The sequence below is a fragment of the Pleurodeles waltl genome, chromosome 3_1 (assembly GCF_031143425.1).
Source record: "Pleurodeles waltl isolate 20211129_DDA chromosome 3_1, aPleWal1.hap1.20221129, whole genome shotgun sequence".
In the NCBI taxonomy this organism is placed as follows: Eukaryota; Metazoa; Chordata; class Amphibia; order Caudata; family Salamandridae; genus Pleurodeles; species Pleurodeles waltl.
Window position 1 is genome coordinate 824,248,002 of NC_090440.1, and position 18,570 is coordinate 824,266,571.

The following is an 18,570-nucleotide window of genomic DNA, read 5'->3' on the forward strand; positions in this document are numbered from 1 at the left end:
AATTCTGATGGTAATTCCTCATTTCCTAGTTCAATTTGAAATAGGCTACATTTTCCCCAACCGAGGAGTTAGCAGTAGCCCCAGTGTCTGTAAATCCGGGATGGGAAAAAGTTGGCTCACTAGCTGGACCACTCATAACGAGGGCCTTAAATTATGACCAAACTACAAAGTGTACTTTTACCATGTCACTGGAACTGTAAATGTTTTTTGCATTCATCCAGATTATGGTAAGCAGTAGCAACTATCAATGGATTCTGGAATATACTATGCTTGAGTCCACATATTCATCAGTTGATTCGGTGGTTGAATAATCCAAAATGTGCACCTGATAGCTCACTGCCTCAGGGCTTGAGCTTTGGTGTTTGAACAGAATACATATTCTATAGCATAAGAGGTGCAGTAAAAAATACCTATCACAGGCAAAATTATTTTTGTAGTGGTAACTTCCGTATTTACAGCACTTAGAAATGGCAGACGTGGCATTTGAGTGAACTATAAATAACACTTATTATTACTGTTATTATTATTATTATTACTACTACTGCTACTAATAATAATAATAATAGGCAGATCTCCTAAGTAACACCGTATATTATGTGGTTTGTATCTTGACGTTGGTGACGGTTAAAGTCAACTGAGCAAGTTGTTTCCCTCTGAACAAAAAGAGTGGGGTTGTAATTCCTGCTACCCCCTTGGCTGTAAGGTAGGTCCCTCTGTAAAGAGCTGAATCTCTCCATGAGTTTTGTAGGATTCCATAAATGCGAGTGCTCAGAAACAGAAAACAAATCACTAGCACCAAGCACTAAGAAAAAGGAAACATGCACCATTGCTTTGTCAAAAAACACATTTTCACACTTAACCTGTCAGAGCAAACAAAGTGCCTTTCCCCTCCCTAACAAATATATATTTATTTAACACGCCTCTAACAGACTAAACACCAGTTCTCTTTTCTAGAGTAAACAATTAACTGTCATAATGCATTTTCTAACTCGCGCTGTGTTGTGGGGCACACGCAAGGGTGGATTACAGCTTATTTCGAGACTTTGTTTTTATCTCTAGAGAACATATTTTTCTATTCAAGCCCCTCCTAATTTCGGCAGATCTGGCGTTGTTTAAAATGAATAAACCGCACTCCAATGTTAACATTACAGCCAGTCTAGGCTTTGTTGTGGTCTTGGTGGAAGCTACACCCAGCAGTGTTTTCAAAGTGTGTAGTGATTCCCTCATGCCGCTCTGGTGGCTTTAAACCGCTAGAACGAGGGCCAGGAGGTATATTTACCAAACCAGGCATCTGCGACAGGATTACCCAAGTGTATCTTTAACTACTGGCTGTCAACTTTGAAGGGATGTTATGTAATTACAGCCAGCTTTCTGTTCAGAAAGTCGGCATTTTCTTAAAGCCAATACTGTACTGCCGGTTCTTCACACCAATGCAGGACTCCTAAACTGAGAAGTTCGTTTGTGGTACCCGCATGGTGGTATCCATGAAAACAGACTTTACATCAAAAGGTAGTGGAATTATTTATCATATTCCAGTTTGTTGGCACAATCTGATTGAGAGGCTGGCAAGGGCGACCAATGTGTGAGCTCGTGTTAAGGTTTGCCTGACTCCAAGGACTGGCTCATTTGCTAAGGGATGCTTCAGTCAGTGTAGTGCTCTGCATATTAGCGGAAACAGGGCAGCTCCTAAAAGGCATGGGCAGCGTCACCAGGTGGTCACAGGAGTGCAGAGGAGATACCAAGCTCATTCAATCTACATTCAGTATGCGTTTGATGCCCACATAGAGATGTACATCACATCAATGGAACCTATCAGATGGAAATGAGTTCTCGTAAGCACATATGTGGGTAGCATTTGGCCTTCACTATTAAATGCCTAACCATCTGCCAATACTTTGCACCATTGCATGTTCTAATATATTTATATAGCGTTCATACGCAGAAGCTTCCTGACACTTTAAGAAGACACAACCTGTAAATCAAACAGTGATGGGGAAAGAAGGCAAGAAGATAATTATGAAAAAGGCAAGGTTTTCATCTGGTGTCAGGAAAGAATTTCACAGTCTCCATAAGTAAATGTTCTGTACCTGTGGTGGTAAGGAAGAATTTGTTTGGTGATCTCAGGGAGTGTGACTCTTGATAGAAGGAATATATATTAGCCAGGAAGGAGGGTAATCTATGTTGCAGGGATTTATGGACAATTTTTAGGGCTTTGAAGGCTACCCAAGAATGAATGGATAGCCAGTGTAGAGATCGTAGTATTGGTGACATGCAATCTCGTGCCAGTTTTTGTATACATTCATGATACATCCTTCTTAGCATATTGCAGTCGATGTACAGTTTTGTCTAGAGACTCAATGTAGACTGAATTAGCATAGTCAAAACATAGTTGAATGACAGCATTCACTACTGACCTATACAGAGAAAGATTAATGAAGAGAATGTTTTTTGGAAGGTAAAGGTGGGCGAATAAGGTCTAAAGTTCATAAATAACATTTATCTTCATTTTATGATCTTCTGAAAAGGATCACCCTACCTAAGGAGGATCCTCTTCCAGGCCCTCCTCCGATTGGGCTGGGGATGCCACTCTTATTTGGCAGGTTTACAGGACTGCTTTTACGGGTCGGGAACAGGTTCTGTGCTGGCGACATTGGAGACTTTACGGGCTCTGCTGTCTTGGGTCGGGCTGACAAGTTGAGTGGCTGCGATGATTCTTCCTGCAAGAATTTAAATGAAAGTCGATATTAAAACAAGACAAGCGCAGTACATTATCACTTAGTAATCCACACTTATTTTACACCTCGGAGACAATGGCACATTCCTTTGCAATAATAACAAAAGAAGCTAATTACCCACTTCCTTGAACATTCTTCAGGAGGAAGCCTCATTAATTTCCCTGTGCTATGCGTCTGTTTACACTAACAGAGTTACTGGATCATTCTTTTCGCCAAATTAAAATCGGAATTACCTCACATTACAGCTTAATTTCCTAATGTGTTTTCAGAGAACTAAATTAACCTAAGGCATTTACAAAGAATTATTTAAAATGTCTACCAACTCGGTAATGTTTCTTATTGTAGTTTTAGACAATAAGGTCTGCCTCTTCACAGAACTACTTCTTTTAAATGCATCTACGATATGCACTCAGCATTTATTGAATCGTGTAGTATTTTTATGTGTAGGGTTCTTCTGAAAATTACAAATATTTTAAAATGAAGCAAGCAAAATGATTCCCTATTTCATATTAAGAAGCTATAGAATCCCTAAAAATGTTTTGAAGAGCAGACTCGGGATTTACTTATTAAGACTGGCATTGTATTGTCTGAAACGAACATTTATTATTAGTTCTTCTGTTTAATAACTATAATAAGACGACCATGATTGCGTGAGGTGGTGCTGACTACTGTTCGCTATGATGGTGACATGCATTACAATAGATTTGAAGTGAACCAGAACAATACCAGCAACATAATATCATATTGTTACTTAATAGTTTAATGAAATTCAGATTTTCTAAATTGTGCATAACTGTGAGGGGGAGAATAATGACACAATGTTTAAAATATAGCACTTTCACTTGAATCTTAAATGGTAGGAAATATGTGATAGGTGCTAATAGTAGGCCCAATTCAAGAAGCTATTGGCACATGTGTTTTTAACATGCAGAAAGCTACTTCAAATTTAAAAAGTTGGTATATAGTCACAAAACATTTTACTACCACAAAGATGTTTGTGTGAGTGCATCTACTTCATAAACATGGGCGTTTCAGGGACCTTGGGCTTAGGCACACCCCCAAAAGCATTTTTGTGGGTCTCCACACATGTTTCCAATCCATTTCCACTTGGGAAGCAGTCAGGGTTTCAAGCTTTTCAAGAGGGCAATGGATTGGTAACACCCTAATATTGATGGCAGTTTAGGTAAAAGGGTTTCTCCATGCAGAAAATAATACCTATGGAGAAAAATAGGAAAAAACACACAAAAGAAAGGCACTTCTCCCGTGCAATTGTAGTCTGTGTATATGTATGCACCGAAATGCTTCCTTGTGGTCGTATGCTTCACTTTTCAAATGCTTTCCAGAAGTACGTCTGGCCAACTGGGATTGCCGAATGTTTCTAGTCATTAAACATTTATGAATTCCCAAACTACAGAAATCTGTAAACATGCGAGGTAGAAAACCTGTGGAGGCACAATTCCAATTTTTTTTTGTCGGTCGACTTGACTGCCTCTACCTCCCGAAGTGCTCTTTGTGAGAAGAAGCTTGATCTGTTGATTGTATATATCTGATGTACAGCTTTTACTCTGTATTTCACTTTCACTAGTTGGTGAGCTAGGTTTGTGAGTCTGTTTCAGTAATGACCACCATCTGGTGAATTTTATGTCACCATCGAATAGCACAATAGGCATGTCAACATAATATTGACCAGAAAAATCTGATCTTTGACTAGGGAACTGTATAAAACAAGTCAAAACAGAAATAAAGCATGCACGTTAGAACTACACAGTACTTTAACCTATACATCCATGTACTGCGATTGTATGTATAGGTCTCTCTAACCTCGGTCCCCGGTTCATTGCAATTATTTTCATTTTTATATAAACAGTACACACTTTCTTCTGATATATGAAACAACTTGATCGAGTACGTTTACAACTGAATTACAGTGATTCTTTCTACTCCTCTCTGATGCATTCTAATGCACCACAACACATCTGAAGTTAACGCTGTTGCAACAGACTCTGTAATCTTCATAGCTCTACTTCCATTCATTCCTTCTCTCTGTGAAACTGCAAGGGGCCTACTTATCCATTACACCACATCCCCATTTATTCAGTAAGTTTGCACATCACAACACAGCTTTGTACTTTCAAATGTATCCGATCATACCAAGTACATGCTAGGCCAAACCATCAGGCCTGGATCACTAGCTATACATTCCTAATTTCTAGGTTTTTGAGTGTCGGCACGTTTTTTGTGTTTTCTCACTTATTTCTCCTTTCTGCAGCTATGCGCTCTCCCCTAATGCATTTATAGCGATAACTCTTAAAATTTGTACATTTACTCTGTTATCTGGCTAGGTTAAATTATTACGATTTCAGAATCAGGTTCTATACAAAACAGCTTTTTTTTGTTAAGTGGCTAATCAAACAACAAATCTGAAAAATATATTAGAAAAGAGGAGTCTATCTCTGGCCCTCGTATAATTACATAATCTACAGTTTGCGTACTGTCCTCACCCCTTTTTCTAATACAACAAAAGTAAGTATATTTATCATATGCCAATTAAGCAGTTGTAGTTATTAATCAGTCACCTTCTGCTTTCAAACGAAGAGGATGTGAAATTATTTAAATGTAGTGCAGTCCAAAAAGACGATATAAACCAAACACCCCAGTATAAAGACAGTGCACTGCTGTAGTTAGCGGACATATAGATTGTTCTGCAACAATACGAAAATGTATTGAGGTAACACGAGGCACAAGCCTCTTGCTGGATATATTGTTTCAGCTAGAATGAGATTACAGAGCAAGTATTTTCTCGTCCAGGAAGATAGCTTTTGACATATTGGTTGCAAGGGGATCTCATATATAGTATCCCAGTATTGATATTTTCAACTAGGTTAAGATTAATAGTTTGGGAATATCTCCATTATTTGCACACAGAACAGCTGTAATATGTGACGATTTCAATAAGTATTACTTCCGTGATAGGTAATATATCCCACTAGAACAATATTTTACAATCAGAAACAATTTCCTATCAAGTTCAGCACTCCTACTTTCAGCGAAGTGGAGCTAGGCATGACTCACACGCCCGCCAGTACTGCATCTTCTGTAAAACAGTTCAGGTGATCAAAATTTACTGTAGCTTCATCAATTTTGCAATTCAGAGGCTGTTTGAAGCTCAATGTCAAAACAAGGGGGAGAAAGACTGGACGGGTCACTGTTATTTTGTTAGAGAAACAGAAACTAAACAGACTTTAAGTAATAAAGTGTGTACAATTCTAACTATGATTCAGGAAGGACTCGGTGAAAGATTCTTAATGACTTTAACTCAAACTAGTTGTAAAGGAATATCATCAGTAGACCCTTGCTACGTGCATCATGCTTTACTACTGAGAAAAGCCTAAAGGTGCGAGTAAGCTGTTTCATCTCTGCATATCAGCCAGTGATGTGTGTTTCTGACAAGTTTTGAAATTCTTCATTTGGGAGGAACAGTGTTTGGGACTTCATGAATTCACCTGCAGCACTGTGTATAAGAACTGGATTGTTTAGGGTGGACGACTTTCTGGAGTCTCTCACAGTTTACAAATATCAATTTTAAGCAGCTACCCTGGATCTGAGGCTATAGGTATCTCATAAAACAATAATCAAATGTGTTCCTTTGAGATGGTTGATGTTGCTTTGAGATATGCTTTCAGAGATATTTTGAAAATAACTTCATGAAATTCTAATGGCAAAGTGATCTGTGCTGTCTGTCTCCTTGCCCTTACAAAGTTTGCCAAGTAAATTGTCAAAATAAATTAATCTTAATTTGAATAGTCAGTTGTAAAACATCAGCTGTGGTAATGAAGAGAAACACTCGACCATGGTAAAATTGAGTTAATGCAGGATACCCAGTTGCTTGTGGTTAACCTTCCGCAATGTGGGAGGCACTATATAATTGTTGGCGATTTTGACTACCCCAAACTATTTCTTAATAGTTTTCTTTTGGATAAGAACTTGGTCTTGAAGACAAGGTATTGTAGGACCCAGAGACAAATTCATTTTGTCAAGTGTATCAGGGACTGCAGAGGTCAACTTTTAGTGAAAGATAATACGTCTAAGGTTCAACACATGATTTCAGTGCTGACTATAGACAGATCACCTTTATTGAACAGGCTTGACTGATTGTTGTTACTAGTACCGTTTTGACTCTGTAATATGCCAGATGCATTAGTTGGGCAGGACAATGTCTTTAAAGCTATTTTAACTGAGGCAGGCATATTTGTCCTATATAAAAAACAGAGTACAGATTAAAATACTAATACAGAAATGGCCCTTTCTGCAGGGTTATCTCCAAACGTTTAGCCTTTCTCTTTTCTGACCCTCTTTTTTTTGGCTTTTAGATTCTGGGTACGTTACCACTGATAATTAGAGTTAAAGTGCATGTGCTCTCTCCCCTAAAACTTGGTAAGATTAGCCTATCACCTGTTTGGCATATTTAATTACCTGCAAGTCCCTTGTAAAGTGCTAAACCATATACCCAGGGCCTGTAAATTAAATGCTACTAGTGGGCATGCAGTGCTGATTGCGCCACCAGCAGAAGTAGCCTTCCAAACCTGTCTCAGGTAGGCCATTGCAGGGTCTGTATGCGCAGTGTACTGCCACATTGACTTGTCATTTCAAACTACTTGCCAAGGCTTAAACGCCCCTTTTACTACACCCAAGGCACCAATAAGGTAGGCCCCAGGTAACCCTATGGGAAGGGTGCTGTGTCTGTAAAAGTTAGGACATGAACTTTTATGTTTTACATGTCCTAGTAGAGACAAAAAGCCTAATTCATTTTTTCACTACTGTTAGGGCTGCTCCTCTTACAGGGGGCTGTTCTTCTTATAAGTTAGCATTGGGAATTCTCTTATAAATGTTTAAGTGGTACTTTCTGATCTGAGAGAAGTAAAGTGGGCATGTTTGGTATGTATGGAATGGTAGTGAGAAAATCTGCTTTACTGGTGTAGTTGGATTTTACATTACTATTTTAGAAATTCCAATTTTAGAAAGTGGGCTTTTCTCTGCACTTATAACTCTAGTGTTTTGCAGCCTGACTCCAATCCAAGTCTAGGGTAGAGTAACAACACACTTTGTGCATACCTTCCAGAGAGCCATCACACAGGAGGGGCTGGGTGCATCTGCATACTGATAGTCTTCCTGGACTGGGAGACAGGGAGGAGGGGAGTTGTGTTACACTTGAAAGGGTCCCTTTGAAGTCACCCCCCAAACAAAGAAACTTTATCACACTTTCCTAGTTCGAGGCCTTAGCGGGCCATAAGACTTGTTGTATATGACCCATGTTGGATCGCAGAAGGCCTCAAATTACGCTGCGGTCATGGAATATCAGTGCTGCTTTTCACTTTTTTGTGCTATTTTCACTTAAATCTTTAAAAAATCACATCACTGGTTCGTCTTATTTGATTTTTGTTGTTCTAGGGTCATTTTGCTTATTAGATTTTTTCTCTGTTTTAATAAATTGGAGTGGGATTTTTGTATTGTGTTTTTTACTTTTTAACTGTTTTGGTAATTCTAAACACTTTACAGTGTTTCTGAAAGTAGGGTTCTTTGCCACAGTTACCAGGGGTTCAACTCATATTTACATAGTGAAACCTTTGCCTGAACCTAGCACGATAGTGACTTTATTACTTGTGGTGAGGATCAACATACTCCCACTAATAAACCACTTTCTTACAAGGACTATTTCAAGAAATACATTGTGGGGTTCTAGAAAGACACCAACCTTATGCACTTGTGTTTTTGTGAGACTCTGGAGGGCACTGTGTTTTAGATATTGGTACTGCCTAGTCCCTGCATTTCTTTAATAAGCTCATGGAAGTCTGATCATTTAGGGATCATGCATCGAAGTCAATGTGTACAGGTGGAAAAGCAAGTCAGGGTCAGTACTGAAAGATGTGATTGCCCCAGAGCTGAGAGGCCGCACTGGATGGATGGATCTATCTTGTAAAGCAGGCCGTATATATTTAGAGTCTCTTGTTTCTGCAAGTAGCTCTCAGACTATTATTCTCTGATTGACTGGGACACATTTGGACCCATGCTGAGACATCTTACCTGAAGATGGGTTTCTGTAGGTGTCTATAACAAATTAATTCCTGCTGACAAACATCTCATTGTACAACTAATAATGACAACTCGGGCACAGTGAGTCAGAAAAAATAGATCTGAATGCACTGTAATGTGAAGGCAGAAAGGCAGTCCTTCTGGCCTGTGTGTTAATGACAATTCTCTCTGAAGTGAACAATGAGAGTGATAATATCATGATAAAAAAGATACTGTCTGTCTGGTGTTCTTATCCTACCTCCAAAGCACGGCACACAGGGGAAACCCTTGGGATTTCCATGTGGTCATTCCATTAACAGAAGGCATTTGGCTTACTGAGCTGGGCTTCTGCTGGCTTAGGTTAAAGCAGATATATATTTGAATCTGAGCAGGGAAAATAGTATTCATACAGTGATGGTTTGGCTCGACAGAGAACCATTTGGCTTACTTGTTTTTGCTCATTAAAAGTATTGAATACCATGTACTTAATACACTGAATCCCTTATGTTTGGTACCACTAAACTATGGCAACAGTGATTAAACATTGTGTTTTTTCTTTTAGATTCCTAATGTGAGCAATCATTTCAGAATCTGCAAGCCCAATGACTGTGGCACATTTAACAGCCTTTCTAATGCTAAACACTGGGCTGGCATGTGTGCATACAAACATTATTAGTACTTTAAAAATCTGTGTTCGTTTTATGTGTACATGATAGACAATCTCTTAATTCACATTTTTGGCAGATCTCGAATACAATGAAATGTGGGCTAGCAGATGGTTGTCTGTTGTAAGCATAACCATGTTTTCTTTGTGGAAAGCTACAATACGTTTTCCGCAAATTGATTTAACACTGTGCAATCTATGAGCAACATTTGTAAATACGCCGTGGTTCTGAGCTATTGACTGATGCACATATTTATTTGTAAACCATTTGAAAACAATTGTGGTGCACATTTTACAGACCGAGGCGAATGTCTGATCTATTGATGCTTGTAAACAAGTAATTGTGGGAGATGGAATGGGTAGAAACCGGTAAATGCATTTTTTAGTTCAGACTTCCAAAATCTAGGATGCTCCACTCTTAAAAGTGGATACTCTACATAAACATGGATCCTGTAAAACACAAAATGACGGGCTATTTCCTGTTTATTTTCATTGGGATTTTTCTATAGCCTTAGTTATAACCCCAAAATAACTTCGAACCCCTGATGTTCAAAACATTTAAATAGTAGAAGCTTCCCGGTGAATTCAGTTGTGGTCTGACGTGAAAGAGCCGACAATGATAAACAATGTGCGAGAACCTATCCTAGTAAAAAAAAAACTGCAGTTAACAGTACTCTGCGACGTGAGGGCAAACCACAGCCACTGTGAAAACACGTGAATGGCTGACTGCAGTCTTATTCTATTTCCTGATTAAGGAGGACATAGAGAATGAATGGTTATGCTTTGACACATACACATTTTCGTTAGCAGTCATTCCTGGGTCATCTGTAGAACGCATTTTGAAATACTATAATTAATCCATTTGTTTTCTTAACACTAATGCTTATGTTACCAGGATATGTGCACTACAGTTCTACCATTTGCAAGGTCCGGTAGCACTGGATATCCATTGTAAATATCTTTTGTTTCCAAGTTTAATGATTTATAATTTTATATTTTGCAGAGGTTTTCTAACAGAGTCATAACTGTGATAGCAAATAAAGTCTGAATATTATATAAAATATAATTTTCTTAAAGAATACAGAAAGAGTAACCAAAGCAATATGAAGCTGTGAGACAATGCAATATTAGATATAGCTGGGCCCATAAGCAAAGGATTTTCCAGTTTGGTAAGTCAATTAGAAAGTCTGCGCCTAGATTGTATCAGAGAATCATTTATACTATTTCTTAACCAACCCTTTGTTCGACTTAACTTTGCGTCCACATAAGATATTCACACTAACACATTTACCCATTCACTGAATTTAAATCATTGAAGTCAGAATTCAGCGCACACACAAACACACACTCACACACATACGAGATCAACCCATGTTACTGTTTTACATAATCATTGCCTGTGGCGGTACAAGCCTACCTCCTGCACTTAAGTAACATGGGACTCCATTGCTGACATGGCTCATTCTCATTCAGGTAAGTCCTCCTTTCAATCAAGTAGTGTCCAAGACGGTTGGATCCTTGACAGGATTTTAGGAGAACTGCTGATAATGTAAATGACTTATAGATAGCTCTTCTGTATGTTAGTTTATTTTATGCTGATATTCTGAAAATCTGGGATGGATTTGGCCATACTGGACACACATTGGATACTCATGAAGTGATTGATGCCTGTGTAGGTTTGATTCTTGAATTAAGTAGCAACAAATTAACCTACATAGCAGGGGATTGTTTCAAATGTGCAAAGTCTTGCATAACTAGCAAACAGAAATGTAATGTGCTGTTTAAAACTGTACACCTGCAAGGACAGGAAACTACACAAAGTTGTTTTGACAGCTTTGCCATGAGTGGATGATCCTTTTTCCAATATTTCAAAGTTGCTTTCATTCAAAACATGAAGGACTTTGAAAGAAATTTGTACGTAGCATGAAATCAAAAAAGTACTCACATTTCATACGCTGCCCTCAACAGTAGCATTTAGAATCCATGATTTCTTTGCAAATGCTATGCCAATTGTATGCCACGTCATGGCCAAATGTGGTCATTGTTGTATATCACATGCCATTTTGGCGGTACCTGACTAAAAATGTCTGATCTTAGTTACAATTATAAAATAGTTGGTGTAATTCTAAATGAGGGTTTAAATCTATGATATTAACTTATTTGATATCATTTTATTTTAACATCATTTACAAGAAGTAAAAATGTCAATGTTTATCTTTGAAATATATATATCTGACAATTAATATAATTAATTCAACATGTTTTAGAAATGTACCTCTATCATCAACCCTTTGTGAGAAGAAGCTTGATCTGTTGATTGTGTATATCTGATGTACAGCTTTGACTCTGTATTTCACTTTCAGTAGTTGGTGAGCTATGTTGGTGAGTCTGTTTCTGTAATGACCACCATCTGGTGAATTTTATGTCACCATCTGATAGCACAATAGGCATGTCAACATAATATTGACCAGAAAATCTGATCTTTGACTAGGGAACCGTATAAGACAAGTCAAAACTGAAATAAAGCATGCACATTAGAACTACACAGTACTTTAACCTGCACATCCATGCAGTGCGATTGTATGTATAGGTCTCTCTAACCTCGGTCCCCGGTTCATTGCAATTATTTTCATTTTGTATATAAACATTACACACTTTCTTCTGATATATGAAACAACTTAATTGAGTAAGTTTACAACTGAATTACAGTGATTCTTTCTACTTCTCTCTGATGCATTCTAATGCACCACAACACATATAAAATTAACGCTGTTGCAACAGACTCTGTAATCTTCATAGCTCTACTTCCATTCATTCCTTCTCTCTGTGAAACTGCAAGGGGCCTACTAATCCATTACACCACATCCCCATTTCTTCAGTTAGTTTGCACATCACAACACAGCTTTGTACTTTCAAATGTATCCGATCATGTCAAGTACATGCTATGCCAAACATGTGGTCATTGTTGTATATCAAATGCCATTTTGGCGGTACCTGACTAAAAATGTCTGATCTTAGTTACAATTATAAAATAGTTGGTGTAATTCTAAATGAGGGTTTAAATTTATGATATTAACTTATTTGATATCATTTTATTTTAACATCATTTACAAGAAGTATAAATGTCAATGTTTATCTTTGAAATATATATATCTGACAATTAATAGAATTCATTCAACATGTTTTAGAAATGTACCTCTATCATCAACCCTCTATGTGAAGCCTTATTTTCCCCTAGTGGCAGCAACGAGAAGTGCACAAGCAAGATAAAATGGTAAATACCTTGACTTGAGTACCCGGACTGGTCCCTCGCTTTTCACTTTTTATTCCTGTTGGTGAGGGAGCTCCTGTTGTGTTTTGGGGTTGTGGCGTTGAAGGCATTTTTGATCCTGGTGACATCTGCATGCTGGCCAATTGTGCTGCATAGAACTGCTGTTAAGAAGAGGGATATAAAGCAAATTCAACATTGGAAAGAGGAAAAACCAAAGCAGTCATAAGTGAAGCATTTTACATGATTACGTTTATAGGCTATGTCAGCTCTTATTGAAGTTAAAATTAACAAGGCCTGCTGCAGATGTCTGGTGCACATTAACTGAAGCAAATCACGCCACCTAGCCCACAACTGAAGAAACCTGTAATGGATTAGAAAGATTATCTTTCTTGAAAGCCCTCAATTAGCCATTAAATATAAACTAAAAATCAGAAAACATGGATCCAGAAAGCCGTTTCTAACTTCAAACAATGATTGACTGAAATTTCCACTTGTAGAAAAGTTTCTGAAATATATATTACAAGATAGGAATAGAAAGTGGAAAATTGGGAAAGCATATGTGGACCCTTGAGTTGTTGCTCTTGAAGCATCTAAGACATCTCTCAGTAGTCTTGACTCCCTGCATGTTTTTCCCAGTAGATCCTTCAGATAGTGGCTGAACTGCTAAGCATCACTTCTTCTGCTCAAAACATATCCAAGGAAGAGTCTTCCGAATTGACTGGAGATTAAATATTTCATGTGGGTTCTGCATGCTTCATATACCATCCTGTCCATTTAGTGGTGAGATGTCATATTAAGATGAGAAACAATCCTCACATATATGTATATGTGTTTCAAGTATTTGCTTCATTCAAATATCAATTTTTGAATTTTTCTCTGGGAGATACTGGCCATGTATGTGTATCACACTGTTTGTAAACCTTTCTTAGGGGAAACAAAAATCCTATCACAATTCAGCAGAGCACTGAAACTTCTTCTCCAACAGTTCAAGTTCCTAGTCACCTTTTGGTTACAACCCTCCGGTCCACCCTGGTGAAAGAAGTCAAAGCTCTTCCCACCCGAGCATTGCGCCCCTCTCATCATCACCCATACAGTCTAAAAGACCTGAGTTCTTTCCATCAATCAGTGCAATGAATGTATCTTAATATGTAATTCCATTCAGATTACACAATCTGATACTGTATCAAAACATATTTTAGTGATACAGCACAGAAGAGTAAAACGTAATTGCATTATTTGAGTGACAGCTTTACTTTGGCCTCTTCTTGACTTATAGAAATTTAAAAGGTACAATGCTCTTCAACCTCCATTAACCTCCCCAAAAAACAACCTTAACTCCTACACAAAAGATTTGGTAGGAAAAGATCCTACTGATAACTGGAAAACAGAACTGCATTAAGAGCATATGGAAGAGGTTTGAATGAGTGCTGCCCAGCACTAGTCAATAATGACAGAAGCCAATTTTTAGGAAGATAGAAACAGATAGACAGCATTTTAGGGGGGAGATGGCCGATTTTGGAATTTCTGTTGCAAACAGAAATAGAATATATGTCATTGTTCCTAAACAAACCAGAAAATAAATGTGCTGATTAGTACAGCCAATTATACACTCTTTTTGCAGTAAGTGGAGTTGACTGTAATACTTTTCCCCTGCCTAACGCTTTACACAATTTGTACCATTATTGGAAAATGTGTGGGCTGTACATAATTTCCAGCAGAACTATCTTTCAAATTGACAAATAAAACGTTAAAAAATCAGAAACAGACCTCTTGGCACATATAATTAAATAAAAGTTTTAAAAAAGAACAATTTACTGAGACAGCTGTGCTTATGTCATAATGATTGCTTTTTTTGGAGGATATTTTCTACTATGACAACCCTCTAAATAAATTAAAGTTATACAATAATAATGTATTTTCAGTGACTCAGTGGCTAGACAATGGCATTCATAAGGCTTCAGTCACAAGGTTAGAATGGTGAATTTTTACTTAACAGTGGATATTACATAATAAATGGACGGCAACATTTAGATTTGGATAGAATTGTTTTTATCTTTATCACTAGTCATTCATAAGGTAATTGGTATATACCATCAATCAGATCTGACTGGAAATAATAACCAATGATCTTTAAGAAGAAAAGAATACTTATTGAGGGGGATTATAAAGAGTATAAGGAAACAGTTGACCTTTCACCCCATTCTGTCAGATGTGGGGTCGGTGCATCCTCAAGGTTAAGGTGAGTCAACGTGCTGCCTTAAGGCACCACAAGGAGGAGGCAGTACAGGTCAGTAGAGCTAAGAGCTGCAGAAAAAGTGTTTTTGCTGAAAGGAGAGCTCTTTTGCTTGTGGCATTGCTGATGGTGTCACCATTCCTGGTGAGCTATGAATTTATGGCGAAACATGCCATTATTAACTCCTGAATTATCATGAGCTGATGTTTCTATACCGTTGGTGGTTGTTCTATTCGGTGCTCCAAAAATGGATGAAAATTCACGCAAAAACCTGGTGTTGCGATTTAAATGTCCCTTTTAAAATATCTGAGCCCATATGTCAAGTTGTCAAATGAGGCCGAATGACTTTAAACATGCATACTAATTGGCATAAATGACGATACACCAGCTCTACTGTTCGAATCACAAAAAGCCAGGTGAGTATGTTTAAAAATACAGTAAATTCGTGTACAGTTCATTTTGTGATTTCCTCATCCTTTTACATAACAGCAAAATATTGTTGCAGGCAAAAACAGGAATGAAGCTGGAAATCAAAGAGGAGGAGCATTATCTATTATTTACGGTCACGCCATTTTCGGGTAGGTTTATTTTGAAAAGCGAATGCAACAAGGACGATCCCTGCAGTCAAGTCTTGACCTTACTTTAGCTACAGATAAAATTTGCCTTTTAAAATGCACATCAGCGCAGGATTCCCATTTCGAGCCTGCAAAGATTAAGTAGGATGGTTTTCATTTTTTTGGCACTAAATAACCTATAAATCTGCATGTTCCAGGGACATAAGTCATTGTTAATGAGTATACAAAGTCTCACTTTTTCAGACATACGGTCTTGCTGTTTCAAAGACCAGTGGATTGGGTCTTAGCAGAGTAACCCAAGCCAAAGCGGGCTGATTTATTGTGACTAGTGTCATAATAACAAAAGCTGTTACACTGATTAGGCAATGTAGTCATTCATTAAGTGCTGGCATATTTATTACAGCCTGCCACGTGCAAATGAACTCATTTTCTTTGTTGAAATATAAATGATGAATGTACCATTCATGGAAGGAGATAGCAGATCTGGGGCCTGGAGCTGAGATTTGGGAGCACTGTCAGCAGGTGGTGAGGGGTGCATAAATGAATATTTCTACTGCGCTTTGCAAGGGATTCATTCATATTTTTGCTCATATCACATTAGTTGGATGGTACTGGCCTCTTTTGAGATCGTTTCTCTAAAATAATGTCAATTGCATCACACCAGTGAGCCCTAAACAATGAGAAACGGAAGTATTTGTGGAACTTTTTTGAAAGTTGCCAGATTGCAAAGTCACCTACATAGGGCACTGAATCTGTTCTGTATGAGAAAATTACTTGACCTTCTAATTTCCACCCCTGAAACTACAAATTAACATTTCCTGGTGAAGACCTACATACACACAACTTGTGGCTCCTTCCTTAATTTTAGACAACTTCTGCTTCATAGAGAGTTGTGTACCTAGCAGCTGATGAGCTTTTACACAAAAGCTATTTGCTTTTTAATAGAATTGTGTTCTGTGCTATCCACCCAAAAACTGGAATAATGAGCCTGTTTGGGCATACCTTCTGGGCGGGGGGGCTTTCTATGAATTCATTGAGGGAGTGTAAGCAAGGAGATTCAATGTAACTAAATATATTTTAGTACACTTGATTAAGAATGAATGAATGAGTGAGTGATAGAACAGATCAGTAAAAATGAGGACTTGAGAGCGCACAAGACCAAGAGGTATATGGATGACTGCTGATGTAAAGCAAAACTACATTGCACAATCTTTCAACTATCCCATATTGCCATAAAGTTATTCCGAAATCTCCATCCCCAAGAGTACTATTAATAAAATAAAATAATTGGAATGAGAGAAACGTAAGTCTCACCTCAGCACTGATGGTTTCATTGATGATTGTGATTGAAAAGTACATTTCTCAGTTTACATATGCCGAAAGTGATTGTCACCTCACGGAGAATACTAGAAACTGACAATATGATATAAGATTGCCCTGCCCTGTGGAAACCAATGCTACTGTTGATGCCAGGCTTACACCATGTTAAGGATTTATAAACTGAAAAACACTACAACCAATTCGGGAAGGGCCTTTTCCAACTGTAGCAGCAAACAAATGAATGGGGAGTTGAGCACAGATGAAGTGGAAACTATTCATATGCCACATAGTCCGCACATGAATATTGAAAATTAAACCCAAGATCCCTTTCTGTATTTACCTATCAATACCTAAACCATAGATCATTTCAAACTCATCAACAATATGCAGAAAGCAACCTTTTAGACATTAGAGTGTATATGTAGTGATACACAAAATCATTCATGGATATTAATGTAGAGGATTGTAACAACTAGTGTTGTAGCATGAGCAGAAGCACCCAATATCAAATCTGCATCATTTTGCATCACCCTTTATACAAATCATTTTTCATGCACCATTTTTTTCAAAACAGTAATTGTACTCAAAATATCACATGATATATAAAACACTCACACAATCCATAAAGCTGTACATTCTAACATAAGGGTGGCATTGTGTCTAGTATCAATGTTGATGAAATCACAAATCATATTTGGACACAAAGACCAGAATGCCTAAGTGTGTGCGTTATACACCACAAATATAAAGATCAACAGTTTGCTGTCCGTGCTCGGGTAGGATACAATAAGATGTTTTAGGTAACGCAGTGTTGCTTGTTGCACCCTAAATAAATATGCATTTCTAAATCTTCATTGTATCAGTGATCCAAATCAAGATGAATCCTTTTCAGTGAACAATAACAAGTGTTGTGAATGAATGGCACATTCAAATTCACATGTCTAGAGCGGAATACAGCCACATCAGACAATAAAACAATAAAACAATAATAATCCATCACTAATCCTTTTGGGTTTCAGAGTAGCATGGTACCCGCCAAAAAGAACTTTGAGGCCTCATCAAGGGTAGTAAGCGCTATATAAATACTGTTACAATTACAATAGTAATAGGTCCAGTTACACTTTTTTTGTGCAAGCCCTTGCCACAAACCTGACAAACAGCACAGAGACCTAGGAGATCTATACTCTTTGCTCTCCCCTTATATGCACTTACCCAAAGGATGGGGCCTGGGTCAAAACGGAATTAACCAATCAGGGCAACCATTCTTTGGTGAAACAGAAGACAATAAATGAGTAGTGGACATTTCAGATATTTGCTGTCTTTTACCCTGATGATACCTGCACATATTCTATTAATGTGCAACAGTCAATTTAAGACAGCATTAATTTCAATGGCACAGAAATAAAAAAAACAGAGCATCAATCACTTTGTGGCAGACAATACGCTCCACCAAACACCAAATAAGGCCCATAATAACCACAATAATGTTTCTCCTGCTTTGCCTGAAGACCTCCTTCTCCAAGCATCACATATAAAAATAAGATTAAAGAAAACTTTTACATTTCCAGAAAAAAAAAATATCTTCTCATTATGCATAATTATGAGGCATGACGTGGAAGATGAGGTCATTTTAAGGTCCTTTAGCTTGTACTGCATGAGTAGAAAGGTTGTTCTGATCTCCAGAATAGCTATGAAAACATTTA

The 18,570-nt window shown here is 37.8% G+C and overlaps 1 protein-coding gene across 15 annotated transcripts in view; it reads right to left on the reverse strand.

Annotated features, from left to right (window-relative positions):
* The window catches only part of SOX6 (SRY-box transcription factor 6), a 777,007-nt gene that overhangs the window by 119,680 nt on the left and 638,757 nt on the right, over positions 1-18,570 (reverse strand). For 12 of the 15 annotated variants that reach the window (XM_069223720.1, XM_069223708.1, XM_069223710.1 and 9 more), the window contains 2 exons: positions 12,751-12,900; positions 2,537-2,717 (listed from right to left, as the gene is read on the reverse strand). In XM_069223720.1, the coding sequence (XP_069079821.1) occupies positions 2,537-2,717; positions 12,751-12,900 (331 nt within the window). The remainder of the gene's footprint in view (positions 1-2,536; positions 2,718-12,750; positions 12,901-18,570) is intronic. The other 3 variants (XM_069223713.1, XM_069223709.1, XM_069223717.1) reach the window with 1 other exon arrangement.